Source organism: Erpetoichthys calabaricus, chromosome 8 (assembly GCF_900747795.2).
Source record: "Erpetoichthys calabaricus chromosome 8, fErpCal1.3, whole genome shotgun sequence".
NCBI classification, from domain to species: domain Eukaryota; kingdom Metazoa; phylum Chordata; class Cladistia; order Polypteriformes; family Polypteridae; genus Erpetoichthys; species Erpetoichthys calabaricus.
Genome location: NC_041401.2, coordinates 168,392,033 through 168,405,789, shown reverse-complemented (window position 1 = coordinate 168,405,789; position 13,757 = coordinate 168,392,033). Strand labels below are relative to the sequence as shown.

Genomic DNA, 13,757 nt, shown 5'->3' with positions numbered 1-13,757 from the left:
AAACCCCTCGACTGTTTCTTGGGACATTTGATAAATTATTGTGATAACTCTACGGGGGTGTGCCAACCACCCAACCCGATACAGACAGACACAGGAGGCACACTAATAAAAAACACAAATGTTTTTTTTTATTTTTGTTTCTTCACTTGTGGGCAAAGTCTTCCCTGTTCCCACAAGTACAACACAGTCCAAAGCGATAACAGCCCACAATACTTTACTTTCCTTGTCTTCTCTTTTCTTTTCTCCTGTACTCCTCCTCAGCAAGCTTCATCTACCTTCTACCCGACTCTGGCTCCCTCTCCTGGCCGGGATGCCCGTCCAGCCCATTTAGCATCTACACTATCCAAAGAGGCACTCTGGGCCTATCATCACTAGATGGCCAAAACATCTCAAATGGCCCTCCTCAATCGTTGGGAGTAATGACTCTGCTTCAAGGCTACCATGACTTAAATCATTCTTTTACATTTGGGGCTAAATATATATCACAACAATTGTTTTCATTCTCAGTCTCCCCTAAGAGCTGCTGGCTCACTTACTGGACCCCATGGTGAGCTCACATTTACCCTCTAAACAAGGGGTTCTTAACTCCAGGCCTGGAGGACTGCAGTGGCTGCAGGTTTTCATTGTAACCCTTTTCCTAATCAGTGACCAGTTTTCACTGCTAATTAACTTCTTTTCCCTTCATTTTAATAGCCCTTTTTAAGGGATTCAGTCCACTGAATTGATTCTTTTCTTCATTAAATGGCAGGAAAACAGAAATGAGACATGAAACAAGCCAACAGATGACCAGCTAAATCACGGCTTCTAACTCCAATCAATTTCACTCCAACCAGTTTCTTCATGAGAAGCCAATTCTTGCTGTGAATTAACCCCGTTATTTAATTCCATGTCTTGCTGCTGCTCTCATTCTGCCACAGCAGACATTTCCAAAACTGTTGAACTCAAAATGTTTTGGTGACCTGAACAGATCAACCTTACTGAGACCTTCACCTTTCTTTATTTTCAGATACTGTGGTTAGCTGCTCATGTGGTGGTTTGTTTTGTGTCTCATTGTTGTTTGGCTGCTACCGTATATACTCAAGCATAAGTCGGGTCTTGAAACCCGAAAGAATCGATCATAAATTTGATAAAATACGCCTGTTCAAAAATGCGACAGTTACATTTATTTTTTTTTTTACATCTTCTTGCAACCTCCAATCTCGCATCAGTTTCTCAGGCGCATCAAATTTTGTTGCAGCAGCGCAGTTACCAACTTCTTTCGCCACTTCAATGACTTTTAATTTAAATCCAGCTTCATATTTTCTTCTGATCAAATGCTCCATCGTAGATAAGGGATGCTGTTATGATAAATGTGTATAAGGGTGTGAGATACAAAAAACACAAAACAGTGCAAACGTCGCTTCGGAGTAGTTTGGGTATTACCGTGTGGTCACGTTGGCACAACAGAGAGACAGAGAGATTAGGAGCACACGCTGATAGAGCACATTGCTGCACCCACATAGAAAAAAAAGGCTGTGTGCCCCGTGGTTACTCTCTCAGGTGGGTGTATAGCATATCATAATCTCTTGGACCAATTGCGTGAGTTTTCCGCATTCGACTCATACGACCAACATTATAAAATATCAGAAATTATACGTTAAAATCAAGTCCCAACTTATCCACAGGAGAACTTATCCGCGAGTATATATAGTAATTAAGAAAAAAGAAACAACAAGGGGTCTGAGGGGTCAAGTTAGTTTAAACTAAGGCAAAAGAAGTTAATTAGCTGCATAGGATAGGGTAGGAGTTGGACACCCCTGCTCTAAGCCAAGGGTTCCCAGCCTGGGGTGCCTGCATCCCCAGGTGGTGCCACAAAGAGGAAGACTGAGTCAGCATTCACTAAAACTGAGTGAGGTGCTTTGTCCGATATTATCCTGGTGCAATTGGAGTCTTGCAGTGTGCCGTTATTTGTAGGTCTTTTATTAGTTAGTGTCCCAGCTCTATGATATGAAAAAAATCAAGCATTGCACACACAATTGTCACCTGTGAATGAGCCATAGAAATGTGTGTTCTCGTGGGTTCCTGGCTGTATGCGGGGCTTTCTTAAATGTGAATAACTTTTTTTAAGAGAATGGAATGTGGACCTTGCAATGATCTGTAGAGAAGGGTAAGGTCTAGTATTGCTTTCTGAGCAAGCCCTGATCATGAAGTCACTGTTTTTGAAGCTTGGTTGACATTTTTGCCCATTCAAGGGGGACTGAATTGAATGCAACACCTGCTGCTTACACTCGGTTCATCTCTCCTGCTGGTGGTCCTGGCAGTCGCACAACAATTGTAACTGTGCTGGTGTCATCAGGGACAAAGCTTGGGGACAAAGTCTCCAATCCCCCAAACCCCTAAATCATTGCTTGTGTGTCATTTCCTTGTGATGCTTGCAGGATACCACAAAACCCTGGATTGTCACTCAAGTGTCTAAGGTTCACGGGAGACAGACTAATGAGATTATTGAGATTTTTAAAGGTAAATTGCTCAGTTTATATTTAAATTGTATTCTCTGAATTAAAAACTTATTTTCTTGAGTTTAATTCGTTCATCCGCAATACTGCATGCGATTCAATTTGTGGTTCAAAATATAGAAATATAACTTCTTCATCTTCAAATATGATATTACTTTTGTAGGGGGTGCGAACTTAAATTAAACATTTTCTGTGAGGAGCATAGAAATTTTTGGGAACCACTGGTCTAGGCTTTCTTGGACTCCCTAGCCTGAATGGCTTCATGTATCTTGTGGGGAACAGCCCGGACACAGACAGGTAGACATGATGGTTCCACCAAACACACGTTTATTATATATTATTATTTACAAGTTCGAAGTGCACAAACCCAGTGCCTCGGCACCAATCACCCCTTCAGTCCTTGGCCACACAACACAATGCCTTCTCAGCCTCTGGGCCGCCTCCACCCCTCTCCACCGAGCTCCGTCCTACTTCCACCCGACTCTTCCCATTGACTGGAGGGAGGCGGCCCCTTTTATACACCCCGGATGGGCTCCAGGTGCTTCCCGACACTCTTCCGCTGACACTCCCTTGTGTGGCGGAAGTGCCGGCTGTGCAACTGGAAGGACTCCAGATGTCCCTGCTCCTCTTCCCCCCAGCACTACCGGGTGTGGCAGAAGTGCTGAGGTCCAGGGCTCCCAAGGCATTGGGGCGCCCCCTGGCGGTGGCCATGGGACCCTACAGGGTAGAGCTTCCATGCTCTGTACCCGTGGCCCCCAAAGCAACCAGGGCGGTCTCCCCCTCGTGTTCTGGAGGAGGCACAAGCCCTCCTCCGGTCCTCCTGGGCATCCCGGACGGGCATGAACCCCAGCCGGGTGCCACAATCTGTACACAAAATGGATGTCAGACAGTCGCCTATATCTCCTCTTATTCAGAATGGTCTTGGAGAACTTGATCAAAGAATTAAGTGTCACATTTCTGACCAACACTAGCAACCAGCTTTAAACATGTCAACACAAATGATTAAACATTTAACGCCTCTTCTTGAAAGAGTATTCAACAAAGCCACAGACCTAGGCAGTTAGCAATGGTTCCTGTCCACTCCTTCCACTCCCTTCTGCTTTGGGTCTTTGGCTATCTTCATAATAATGCAGCTTTATGTGAAGTGACAAGGGTGGTCAGCTATGAATTTTTATTTCTATAATCACCACAGTAGTCCACCCGGATTGTTGAGATTATGGAAGGTGAGCCCCATAAGGTTTCATATAAATTATAGTCTGGCAAATTTGACTTACAATCTCATTAAAATATATGAGAAGCCTGGCAACCCTACATTATAAAACAGCAAACAATGGCACTACCAAAACAAAAAACAAAATGACGATTTGCTAAACTTCAAAATTAATGTCTTCAAATATGTCCTAAATCCAAAAAAAAAAAGAGAACACACCACTTAATTCCTTGATCTCTAAAAACCTCAAACATTATTTTTAGATGCCAAGGAAAATGACTGTAAAAAAATGAATAAAAACAAAGGCCGGATCATCATGGCAGTAATTCTGCATTACCACCTCCACAAAAGGTGTAGGTACTGTATTAGCCATTGTTCTCATTTTAATACCCTTGATTAGACTTTCCCGGGGAAAATGCAGAACACGATCGCTGAATAGTAAGAACAAACCCACTTATTTCCAGTTTTAGAAATGAGGTCCATCACTCACTCTGCCTTTCTTAAAACTGCTGTTCCTACCAAGAGGTGCACCAACCAAGATATCCCACAATTCAGTGCTTCCAAAGGGCTGAATCCACAAGGTTTAGGTTGGGAGCATGCACTGATAGCGTGTTGCCGGTGATTCTCAAAAATCCTCCTTCCATTTCTTAAGAAAATCAGTATCCCCTGTCAAAGTAAATGTTTCCCACCCTTCTTTAAAATAAAATATGTCAACAGTTTCCAATTTCAGTTCTGTATTCACCTGGAAATTATTCTCATTGCTTAATTGGCTTGTCTTTTATTTCTTTTCATTTTGCATTTAGAGAGCAGTTGTTTTGTGAGATTTACATTCATATGAAATTTAAAAATATGAATATTTGTTATTGTCATAGGGGTCCACCAGGACTGGCATTGGAAACCAGTGGCTTTGGTGATGTCTTTTCTGTGCATTGAGTCGTCAACTGGTCTTTGGTTGTCCTTAACTAAAATGCTCTCACATTTAGGAATCCATCCTCTTACTAATATCACACAGAAGCTCTCCTTCTCACACTAATGAAATCATTTATCACGGGTTTGAGGACTGCCACTATAATGTGAGTGTTTAAGCCCTACAGGAGGACGACAAAGTGCACAAGTAGAACCCTTCCAAAGACTACACCAACTGCCACTAAACAGACTAAACACTCTAAATACTTGCTAGGTACACACATGCAAACAGCTGTCAATGTTTTCCCTTTGTCACCTAAACTGGCATTGAGGTGACCAGCACATCCTCTGGTGCAATCTTTAAACTGTACAATATCTACTAGGGGCTTAGGAGTTGCCACCATATCTACCTGAGCAGGAACTTCAGAGTAGAAGAGAGACCATTGTCGATCGCTAAAGCTTCAATCCCAGAAGGATGTCGCATGCATTACGAAGTCTGGCTAGGTCCAGGCAATTCTTTTAAGCTCCTGCATGAATTTTGGCTCTCTCCATACCAGTGTAGTTACATCTGAAATCCCATTGCCATTGCCGAGGTCTGGTGCATCAAGAACTGTCCTACATTTATGCATATGTCATCAGGCTTACAGTACAGCTTTTACCATATGGGTGCTTATATTTGCAACACATACCCTAAACACTTCTCAATACCCATTAAAGTTACTCATTAGTACCATTCTGAAATTTCCGATTTTTTGTAAATATATAATAAGTAATATTCTGTTCTTACTTCCATTACCTCACAATCAGTTCACTTCAGGGTCAAAATTTCTCTGGTAGGTTAAGTGACATCAATTTACTTTGAAATGAATAGAGTTGTGATGTTTATGAACATGTTTGATATGGAGTCACACGAGAACAGAAATAAAGTGTATAGGTATAGAGCCATATGTTTCAGCCCCTTATTTTATCAGACATGGATTCGATAGTCCCACACAGTCAAAAAACAACTCAATAGGAGAGTTTGGAGAGGCCAGATGGCTTGATGGCACGTTTGTCATTGAAATACGCAAGAACGTGGGAAGAACATGCAAATAATTCATTGACGCCACTGACTTAAAAAACAAAAAAACAAAACTGCACTTCCAAGACTATAAGGCAGCAAAATGGTACACTTTGTGTTACTGTGTAACCCAGCAGATGGGTCTGTTTTTCTGGCTTCATGTTTTCAGTAAATATAAATGGAATTTCCTCACAGGCACAACATCAGAGAGTGAAAATAATAAGGAGCCAATGTGTCCAAGATATCCAGAGCCAGCACCACTGGAACACCCCATCCCTTTCCTCAAGGAGGCATTGGAAAAGGTACAAGATCTTGACTTAGTTCTGGAGTTCTGTTTTTATTTTACTGTCCCCCAACCTTTATGGAGGCTGTGCAATACACTGTAGTTTGAAGATACCATATTTATGTTATCTTTGTTTTGGGGCTTAGTGTTGGTTTGCCACCCTCACTATTTCCAATTGAAATCTTTTTTTTTTTAGTTTTTATTTTTTTTTTTATATTTTTATTTTATTAATTTTCATTGTAATCATTCCATACAAACAGATCAATTTATAACACAACAAAATTGAAGACAAATCCAACCCCACCCCAGAGAAGGAGAGCTTAGCTAAAGGAAAATTGCTTAAGGCTTTTTAATAAGGCAACATTAAACAAAAGAAAGGGAGAAGTAAATATCTATGTAAATAAGAGATGGAGAAGGGAGTTAAATGTGGTTATAGTTATTTCTCTTATTCTAAAATAATATTGATTAAATCCTGCCAGGTTTTGAAAAAATTTTGTACAGATCCTCTAACTGAGAATTTGATTTTTTCCAATTTCAAATAATATAAAACATCGGTTTCCCACTGACTTATCAGAGGAGAATTAGGATTCTTCCAATTTAACAAAATAAGTCTGCGTGGTGGAGGGGTTTGCGTGTCCCAATGATCCTAGGAGCTCTGTTGTCCGGGGCTTTATGCCCCTGGTAGGGCCACCCAAGGCAAACTGGTCCTAGGTGAGGGATGAGACAAAGAGCGGTTCAAACCTTCTATGATGAATGAAAACTTTGGACGCCGTTTCCCCTTGCCCGGACGCGGGTCACCGGGGCCCCACTCTGGAGCCAGGCCTGGAGGTGGGGCTCGATGGCGAGCGCCTGGTGGCCGGGCCTGCACCCATGGGGCTCGGCCGGGCACAGCCCGAAGAGGCAACGTGGGTCCCCCTTCCCATGGACTCACCACCTATGGGAGGGGCCAAGGAGGTCGGGTGCAGTGTGAGTTGGGTGGTGGCCGAAGGCGGGGACCTTGGCGGTCCGATCCTCGGCTACAGAAGCTGGCTCTTGGGACGTGGAATGTCACCTCTCTGAAGGGGAAGGAGCCTGAGCTAGTGTGCGAAGTTGAGAGGTTCCGGCTAGATATAGTCGGACTCACCTCGACGCACAGCTTGGACTCTGGAACCAATCTCCTTGAGAGGGGCTGGACTCTGTACCACTCTGGAGTTGCCCCCGGTGAGAGGCGCCGAGCGGGTGTGGGTATACTTATTGCCCCCCGACTTGGAGCCTGTACATTGGGGTTTACCCCGGTGGACGAGAAGGTAGCCTCCCTTCGCCTTCGGGTGGGGGGACGGGTCCTAACTGTTGTTTGTGCGTATGCACTGAACAGCAGTTCGGAGTACCCACCCTTTTTGGAGTCCCTGGAGGGGGTTCTAGAGGGCATACCTTCTGGGGACTCCCTCATTCTGCTGGGAGACTTCAATGCTCACGTGGGCAATGACAGTGAGACCTGGAAGGGCGTGATTGGGAGAAATGGCCCCCCCGATCTGAACCCGAGCGGTGTTTTGTTATTGGACTTCTGTGCTCGTCACGGATTGTCCATAACGAACACCATGTTCAAGCATAGGGGTGTTCATATGTGCACTTGGCACCAGGACACCCTAGGCCTGAGTTCGATGATCGACTTTGTGGTCGTGTCGTCTGACTTGCGGCCACATGTCTTGGACACTCGGGTGAAGAGAGGGGCGGAGCTGTCAACTGATCACCACCTGGTGGTGAGTTGGCTTCGATGGTGGGGGAGGATGCCGGTCAGGCGTGGTAGGCCCAAACGTGTTGTGAGGGTCTGCTGGGAACGTCTGGCAGAGCCCCCTGTCAGAAGTAGCTTCAACTCCCACCTCCGGCAGAACTTCGACCATGTCCCGAGGGAGGTGGGGGACATCGAGTCCGAATGGGCCATGTTCCGTGCCTCTATTGTTGAGGCGGCTGACCGGAGCTGTGGCCGTAAGGTGGTCGGTGCCTGTCGTGGCGGCAATCCCCGAACCCGTTGGTGGACACCGGTGGTGAAGGATGCCGTCAAGCTGAAGAAGGAGTCCTACAGGACCCTTTTGTCCTGTGGGACCCTGGAGGCAGCTGATAGGTACCGGCAGGCCAAGCGGAATGCGGCTTTGGTGGTTGCTGAGGCAAAAACTCGGGCGTGGGAGGAGTTTGGGGAGGCCATGGAGAACGACTTTCGGACGGCTTCGAGGAGATTCTGGTCCACCATCCGGCGTCTCAGGAAGGGGAAGCAGTGCAGTGTCAACACTGTATATGGTGGGGATGGTGCGCTGCTGACCTCGACTCGGGACGTTGTGGGTCGGTGGGGGGAGTACTTCGAAGACCTCCTCAATCCCATTAACATGCCTTCCAATGAGGAAGCAGAGCCTGGGGACTCAGAGGTGGGCTCCCCCATCTCTGGGACTGAGGTCACCGAGGTGGTCAAAAATCTCCTTGGTGGCAGGGCCCCGGGGGTGGATGAGATACGCCCGGAGTTCCTCAAGGCTCTGGATGTTGTAGGACTGTCTTGGTTGACACGCCTCTGCAACATCGCATGGACATCAGGGACAGTGCCTCTGGATTGGCAGACTGGGGTGGTGGTCCCCCTCTTTAAGAAGGGGGACCGGAGGGTGTGTTCCAACTACAGAGGGATCACACTCCTCAGCCTCCCTGGAAAAGTTTATTCAGGGGTCCTGGAGAGGAGGGTCCGTCGGATAGTCGAGCCTCGGATTCAGGAGGAACAGTGTGGTTTTCGACCGTGTCCCTCGGGGAATCCTGTGGGGGGTACTCCGAGAGTATGGGGTACCGGCCCCCCTGATAAGGGCTGTTTGGTCCCTGTACGATCGGTGCCAGAGCTTGGTCCGCATTGCCGGCAGTAAGTCGAACCCGTTTCCAGTGAGAGTTGGACTCCGCCAGGGCTGCCCTTTGTCACCGATTCTGTTCATAACTTTTATGGACAGAATTTCTAGGCGCAGCCAGGGCGTTGAGGGGGTCCGGTTTGGTGGGCTCAGGATTGGGTCACTGCTTTTTGCAGATGATGTTGTCCTGTTTGCTTCATCAGGCCGTGATCTTCAGCTCTCTCTGGATCGGTTCGCAGCCGAGTGTGAAGCGGCTGGAATGAGAATCAGCACCTCCAAATCCGAGACCATGGTCCTCAGCCGGAAAAGGGTGGAGTGCCCTCTCAGGGTTGGTAGCGAGATCCTGCTTCAAGTGGAGGAGTTCAAGTATCTCGGGATCTTGTTCACGAGTGAGGGAAGAATGGAGCGTGAGATCGACAGGCGGATCGGTGCGGCTTCCGCAGTAATGCGGGCGCTGCATCGGTCTGTCGTGGTGAAAAAGGAGCTGAGCCGCAAGGCGAAGCTCTCAATTTACCAGTCGATCTATGTTCCTACCCTCACCTATGGTCATGAACTATGGGTAGTGACCGAAAGAACGAGATCGCGAATACAAGCGGCTGAAATGAGTTTCCTCCGCAGGGTGTCTGGGCTTTCCCTTAAAGATAGGGTGAGAAGCTCAGTCATCCGGGAGGGGCTCAGAGTAGAGCCGCTGCTCCTCCGCATCGAGAGGAGTCAGATGAGGTGGCTCGGGCATCTGATCAGGATGCCTCCTGGACGCCTCCCTGGTGAGGTGTTCCGGGCACGTCCAACCGGGAGGAGGCCCCGGGGAAGACCCAGGACACGCTGGAGGGACTATGTCTCTCGACTGGCCTGGGAACGCCTTGGGATTCTCCCGGAAGAGCTAGAAGAAGTGGCCGGGGAGAGGGAAGTCTGGGCATCTCTGCTCAAGCTGCTGCCCCCGCGACCCGACCTCGGATAAGCGGGAGACAATGGATGGATGGATGGAGTCTGCGTGCCAAAAGTGTAGTGAATGCAATCACCGTTTGCTTGTCCTTCTCCAATTCAAGTCCATCTGGAAGAACACCGAACACAGCAGTTAATGGGTTAGGAGGGATTGTGATACCAAAGCTGTCTGAAAGGCACTTAAAAATTTTTGTCCAAAATGATGTTAGTTTGGTGCAGGCCCAGAACATGTGACCCAGAGAGGCAGGAGCTTGGTTGCAGTGTTCGCAGGTTGGATCCTGCCCTGGAAACATTTTGGACAGTTTTAAGCGAGACAGATGAGCTCAATATATAATTTTTAGTTGAATAATTCTATGCTTTGCGCATATAGAATTCGAGTGAATTCTCTGCTCTGCTACCTTCCACTCCTTTTTTCCAATTGAAATCTATTATTTTAACTTTTTAATGCATTTGTTTAGCCTTTATGGGCAATTAATCCCAAAAGCTAATAGCATCCAAGATCTCTGTAGGGTCGTGGCACCATCATTTAAGCATTTTTATGCAGCTAATAAAGTGTATATGATGATGGAAGGTGACTATGACAATTTAGGGGTGTTGACTGCTGAATAGGCAGACATACATGCAGAGAAGACATGCAGAGGAGGGCAGCACAGAAAGGAGGTACAGACCTCTGTAAGAAAGCTAAACACCAAGTGAAATCTGAGTCTAACAACCTTGAATGAGCATTTTTTTCAAATGAAATGTGATAATATATGGATATATACACATATCTAATAGAGTACTGACTGCCCTGGCATTCCATTCTAAGTTGTGCTTTGTGCTGCCAGAAGAGGCTCCAGTTCTCTGTGAAGTGAGAAAACAAAATAAATAGATGTATGGTACAGTGACTCCACAAGACACCAACAAAAAAAATATATGCAATATCTTTTTATTTTTAGCAAACAGAGAGGACTACCATTGGGGGAAATGAGGAAAAATACAACATAACACATCACAACACAACCAGCACCCATATGTTCCTTCTCTTAAGGACCTTTCATACTTTAAACAGCTAAGTGGGCAGCAGATTTGCATTCAACATTCATATCACCTTCCCATCATTCCTGTCTGTTGTGATGACCCTGCTGAGTTTAGCACTGCGGCTGAAAATCTAAGGTCCTGATACATCAGACTATATACAATGATATATAATGATGGAAGGTGACTATGACTAGTTAGGGATGTCAACTTGAAGTGTTGTCACTTTATTTCTTAATATAAATGAACACATTAATTGAGAAGCAGACAATAGTGGAGGCAACACCAATATGTAAAAGAAAAAGAAAAAAATACCATATGTGACAAAGAGTTTTAGTTGTTAACGGCATCTCCATGCTCATTGAATGCATCACAAACTTGTTTTCTCAATCTTTTAATTTAAATCAACAAACAACAATATTTAGGATATGTATTGTATTAAGATAAAACAAATATATAATTTGCCTGGTTAATGGGACAAGTACAGTACTATCTATCTATCTATCTATCTATCTATCTATCTATCTATCTATCTATCTATCTATCTATCTATCTATCTATCTATCTATCTATCTATCTATCTATCTATCTATCTATCTATCTACTGTATTCAAGTAATCAGTAATCAGATTCTCAACAAGCTCAAAAAGGTGTTTTCAACACTAGTCCAGTACCCATGTACCTGCTGACTTTCTTTGAGCCATTTTATTTTCTGAAGTTGTTTACTTCAATGCCTTTATTCTGCATCATATAAAATCTGTCATTTGCACAGCTAGGGTTTTATAAAACTTTTATCAAATGATGCTTGCTGTCTTTCTGAAAGAAATCTTTTTTTTCTGTTATTTCTCTTTGAACAGGTAGATAATCTGTTGCGGCACACCATTCATGCCACCAGCCTGCCATCATTGTCGGCAATAGTAGTTTACAATGACACCGTCCTGTGGACTGGCAACTTTGGGAAGAGGAATGGGTCAGACCCGCTGTCACCTCCTCCAAATGAGTACACCATCTACAGGTACTGTAGCGCAGTCATTTGAGATTATACTGGTGTGTATGTGTGTGTGTGCATGTGTGTTAAAATAGCTGTGCAAAAAATAGAAATTTTGATTCTAAATAAAACTGTTGAATAAAACACACTGTTTTTCTGCAAACTGCAGTATACCCGACATTTCCAAAAACTGAATCCAAATGATGAGATGAACATGCCATAGATACTGCAGTTGAGACTAACTGAAGTGACCTTACAGATTGTCAGGAGAGGCCTGATATCAACTCTTCTAGCAGCTTTAAGCCAATGTCCCATTATGCAACTTCTAGTTTTGGGGTATTTCAGAATTGCCAACCGCAGTTGCTGATCACCAGACCATGTCAGCAGGCCAGGCTCTAGGGGGTCATTTAACCTCAAATATTATGTCAAACATGGAGCCAGTCGATGAGGTGATCACCTCAGGCAGAACTTTGGTAAGGGAAGTAAACCCAAAAAATTAAGGATTTGTCCAGTGCATTTGTATACTACTTTTTAAAAATTGAGAGAAATACTGTAGCTGTGCATAGAGGAAAGTTGTGATCAAAACAAATATTACTACAGGTAAAATTCCGTTACAATGAATATCTTAACAACGAAATTTTCATTACCTGAAGTATTTTTATGGTCCTGACAGTTTCCCCTTATGACACAAGTCTATAGAAATCTCATTACTACGAAATACATTCAGCAGATGCTTTCATTACAATGAAGTGCGCAAAACACCTTGAAATGCCTGAATGAATCATTCACAGAGCAGTTAGTTCTGTGGTCGCAGCTCAGTTGTGCACAACGATCCCCATACAGAAACGTTGTAATTGTTTTTTCTTTCTTCGAACTTTCCTCGTACTGCATGTCTCTCAGGTTCACATAAATAAATCTCTCCTGCAAGCAAACTATGATACTTAGTGAGAAGTCACAAAATCAACTGGAATGTTCAATCAAACTGTAAAAAAAACCCCGATCTAACTCTGTTAAGTAGTTCTGTCGTTCGCTAGCTAAGCGGAGGTAAGGTACTCCCCGAGGCTGGTGCTTGAGAGGAGGGTCCCGGCCCCCTCCCCTTGGCCCACTGAGTATCGGTACTACAAGTGAACTATGATACAAAGCGCAAAATCAACTGGAATGTTCAAGCAAATTATAGAAAAAAAAACCAATGTAAATCCGTTAAGTAGTTCTCTGGTGAAAAGCGGACAGACATACAGACAGACGTTGGATTATGTATATATATTGTCGCAGGTGGCTGGGGGGTGACCCGGCCAGGACACCCCGGAGGACCGGAAGAGGGCATACGCCTTCCCCAGACCACGTGGGGGTGACCGCCCTGGTACCTATGGGGACCACAGGTACAGAGCTTTGAAGCTCAACCCTGTAGGGGCCCGCGATCACTGCCAGGGGGCGCCCCAATGCCTTTGGAGCCCTGGACCTCTGCACTTCTGCCACACCAGGAAATCCTGGGGGGAAGAGAAGCGGGGCCACCCGGAGTGCTTCCGGGTGCGCTGCCGGCACTTCCGCCACACTGGGGAGTGCCGGTGGAAGATTGCTGGGAAGCACCTGGAGCACATCCGGGTGATTATAAAAGGGGCCGCATCCCTCCGTTTGGGGGCTGGAGTCGGACGTGGAAGTGGACAGAGCTCGGGAAGAGAGGAAAGAGGCGGCCTGAAGAGAAGGAAAAGGCACTGTGTGTTGTTGTGCACTTGTAAATATTTTTAATAAGCGCGTTGTGGGTGAACCATCGGTTTTCCGCCTGTCTGTGTCCAGGCCTGCTTCCACAATATATATATATATATATATATAAATATATTTATGTATGTATAAATATAAATATATATATATAAAAATATAATTGAATTTTCATAGAATGCATTGTTTACAGTAGAGAACGAAACCACCGCAGGGGATATACACATCAAACACTAAACCTGAACATAAGATCACATTTTCATTCTTTTATTTATTTGGTGTAAG

At 45.1% G+C, this 13,757-nt stretch overlaps 1 protein-coding gene across 1 annotated transcript in view; it reads left to right on the top strand.

The window, feature by feature from the left end:
- Nucleotides 1–13,757, top strand: part of lactbl1b (lactamase, beta-like 1b) — a 100,134-nt gene that overhangs the window by 61,854 nt on the left and 24,523 nt on the right. Inside the window, 2 exon segments of the mRNA XM_028808392.2 lie at nt 5,867–5,973; nt 11,626–11,783. Coding sequence (XP_028664225.2) covers nt 5,867–5,973; nt 11,626–11,783 — 265 coding nt within the window.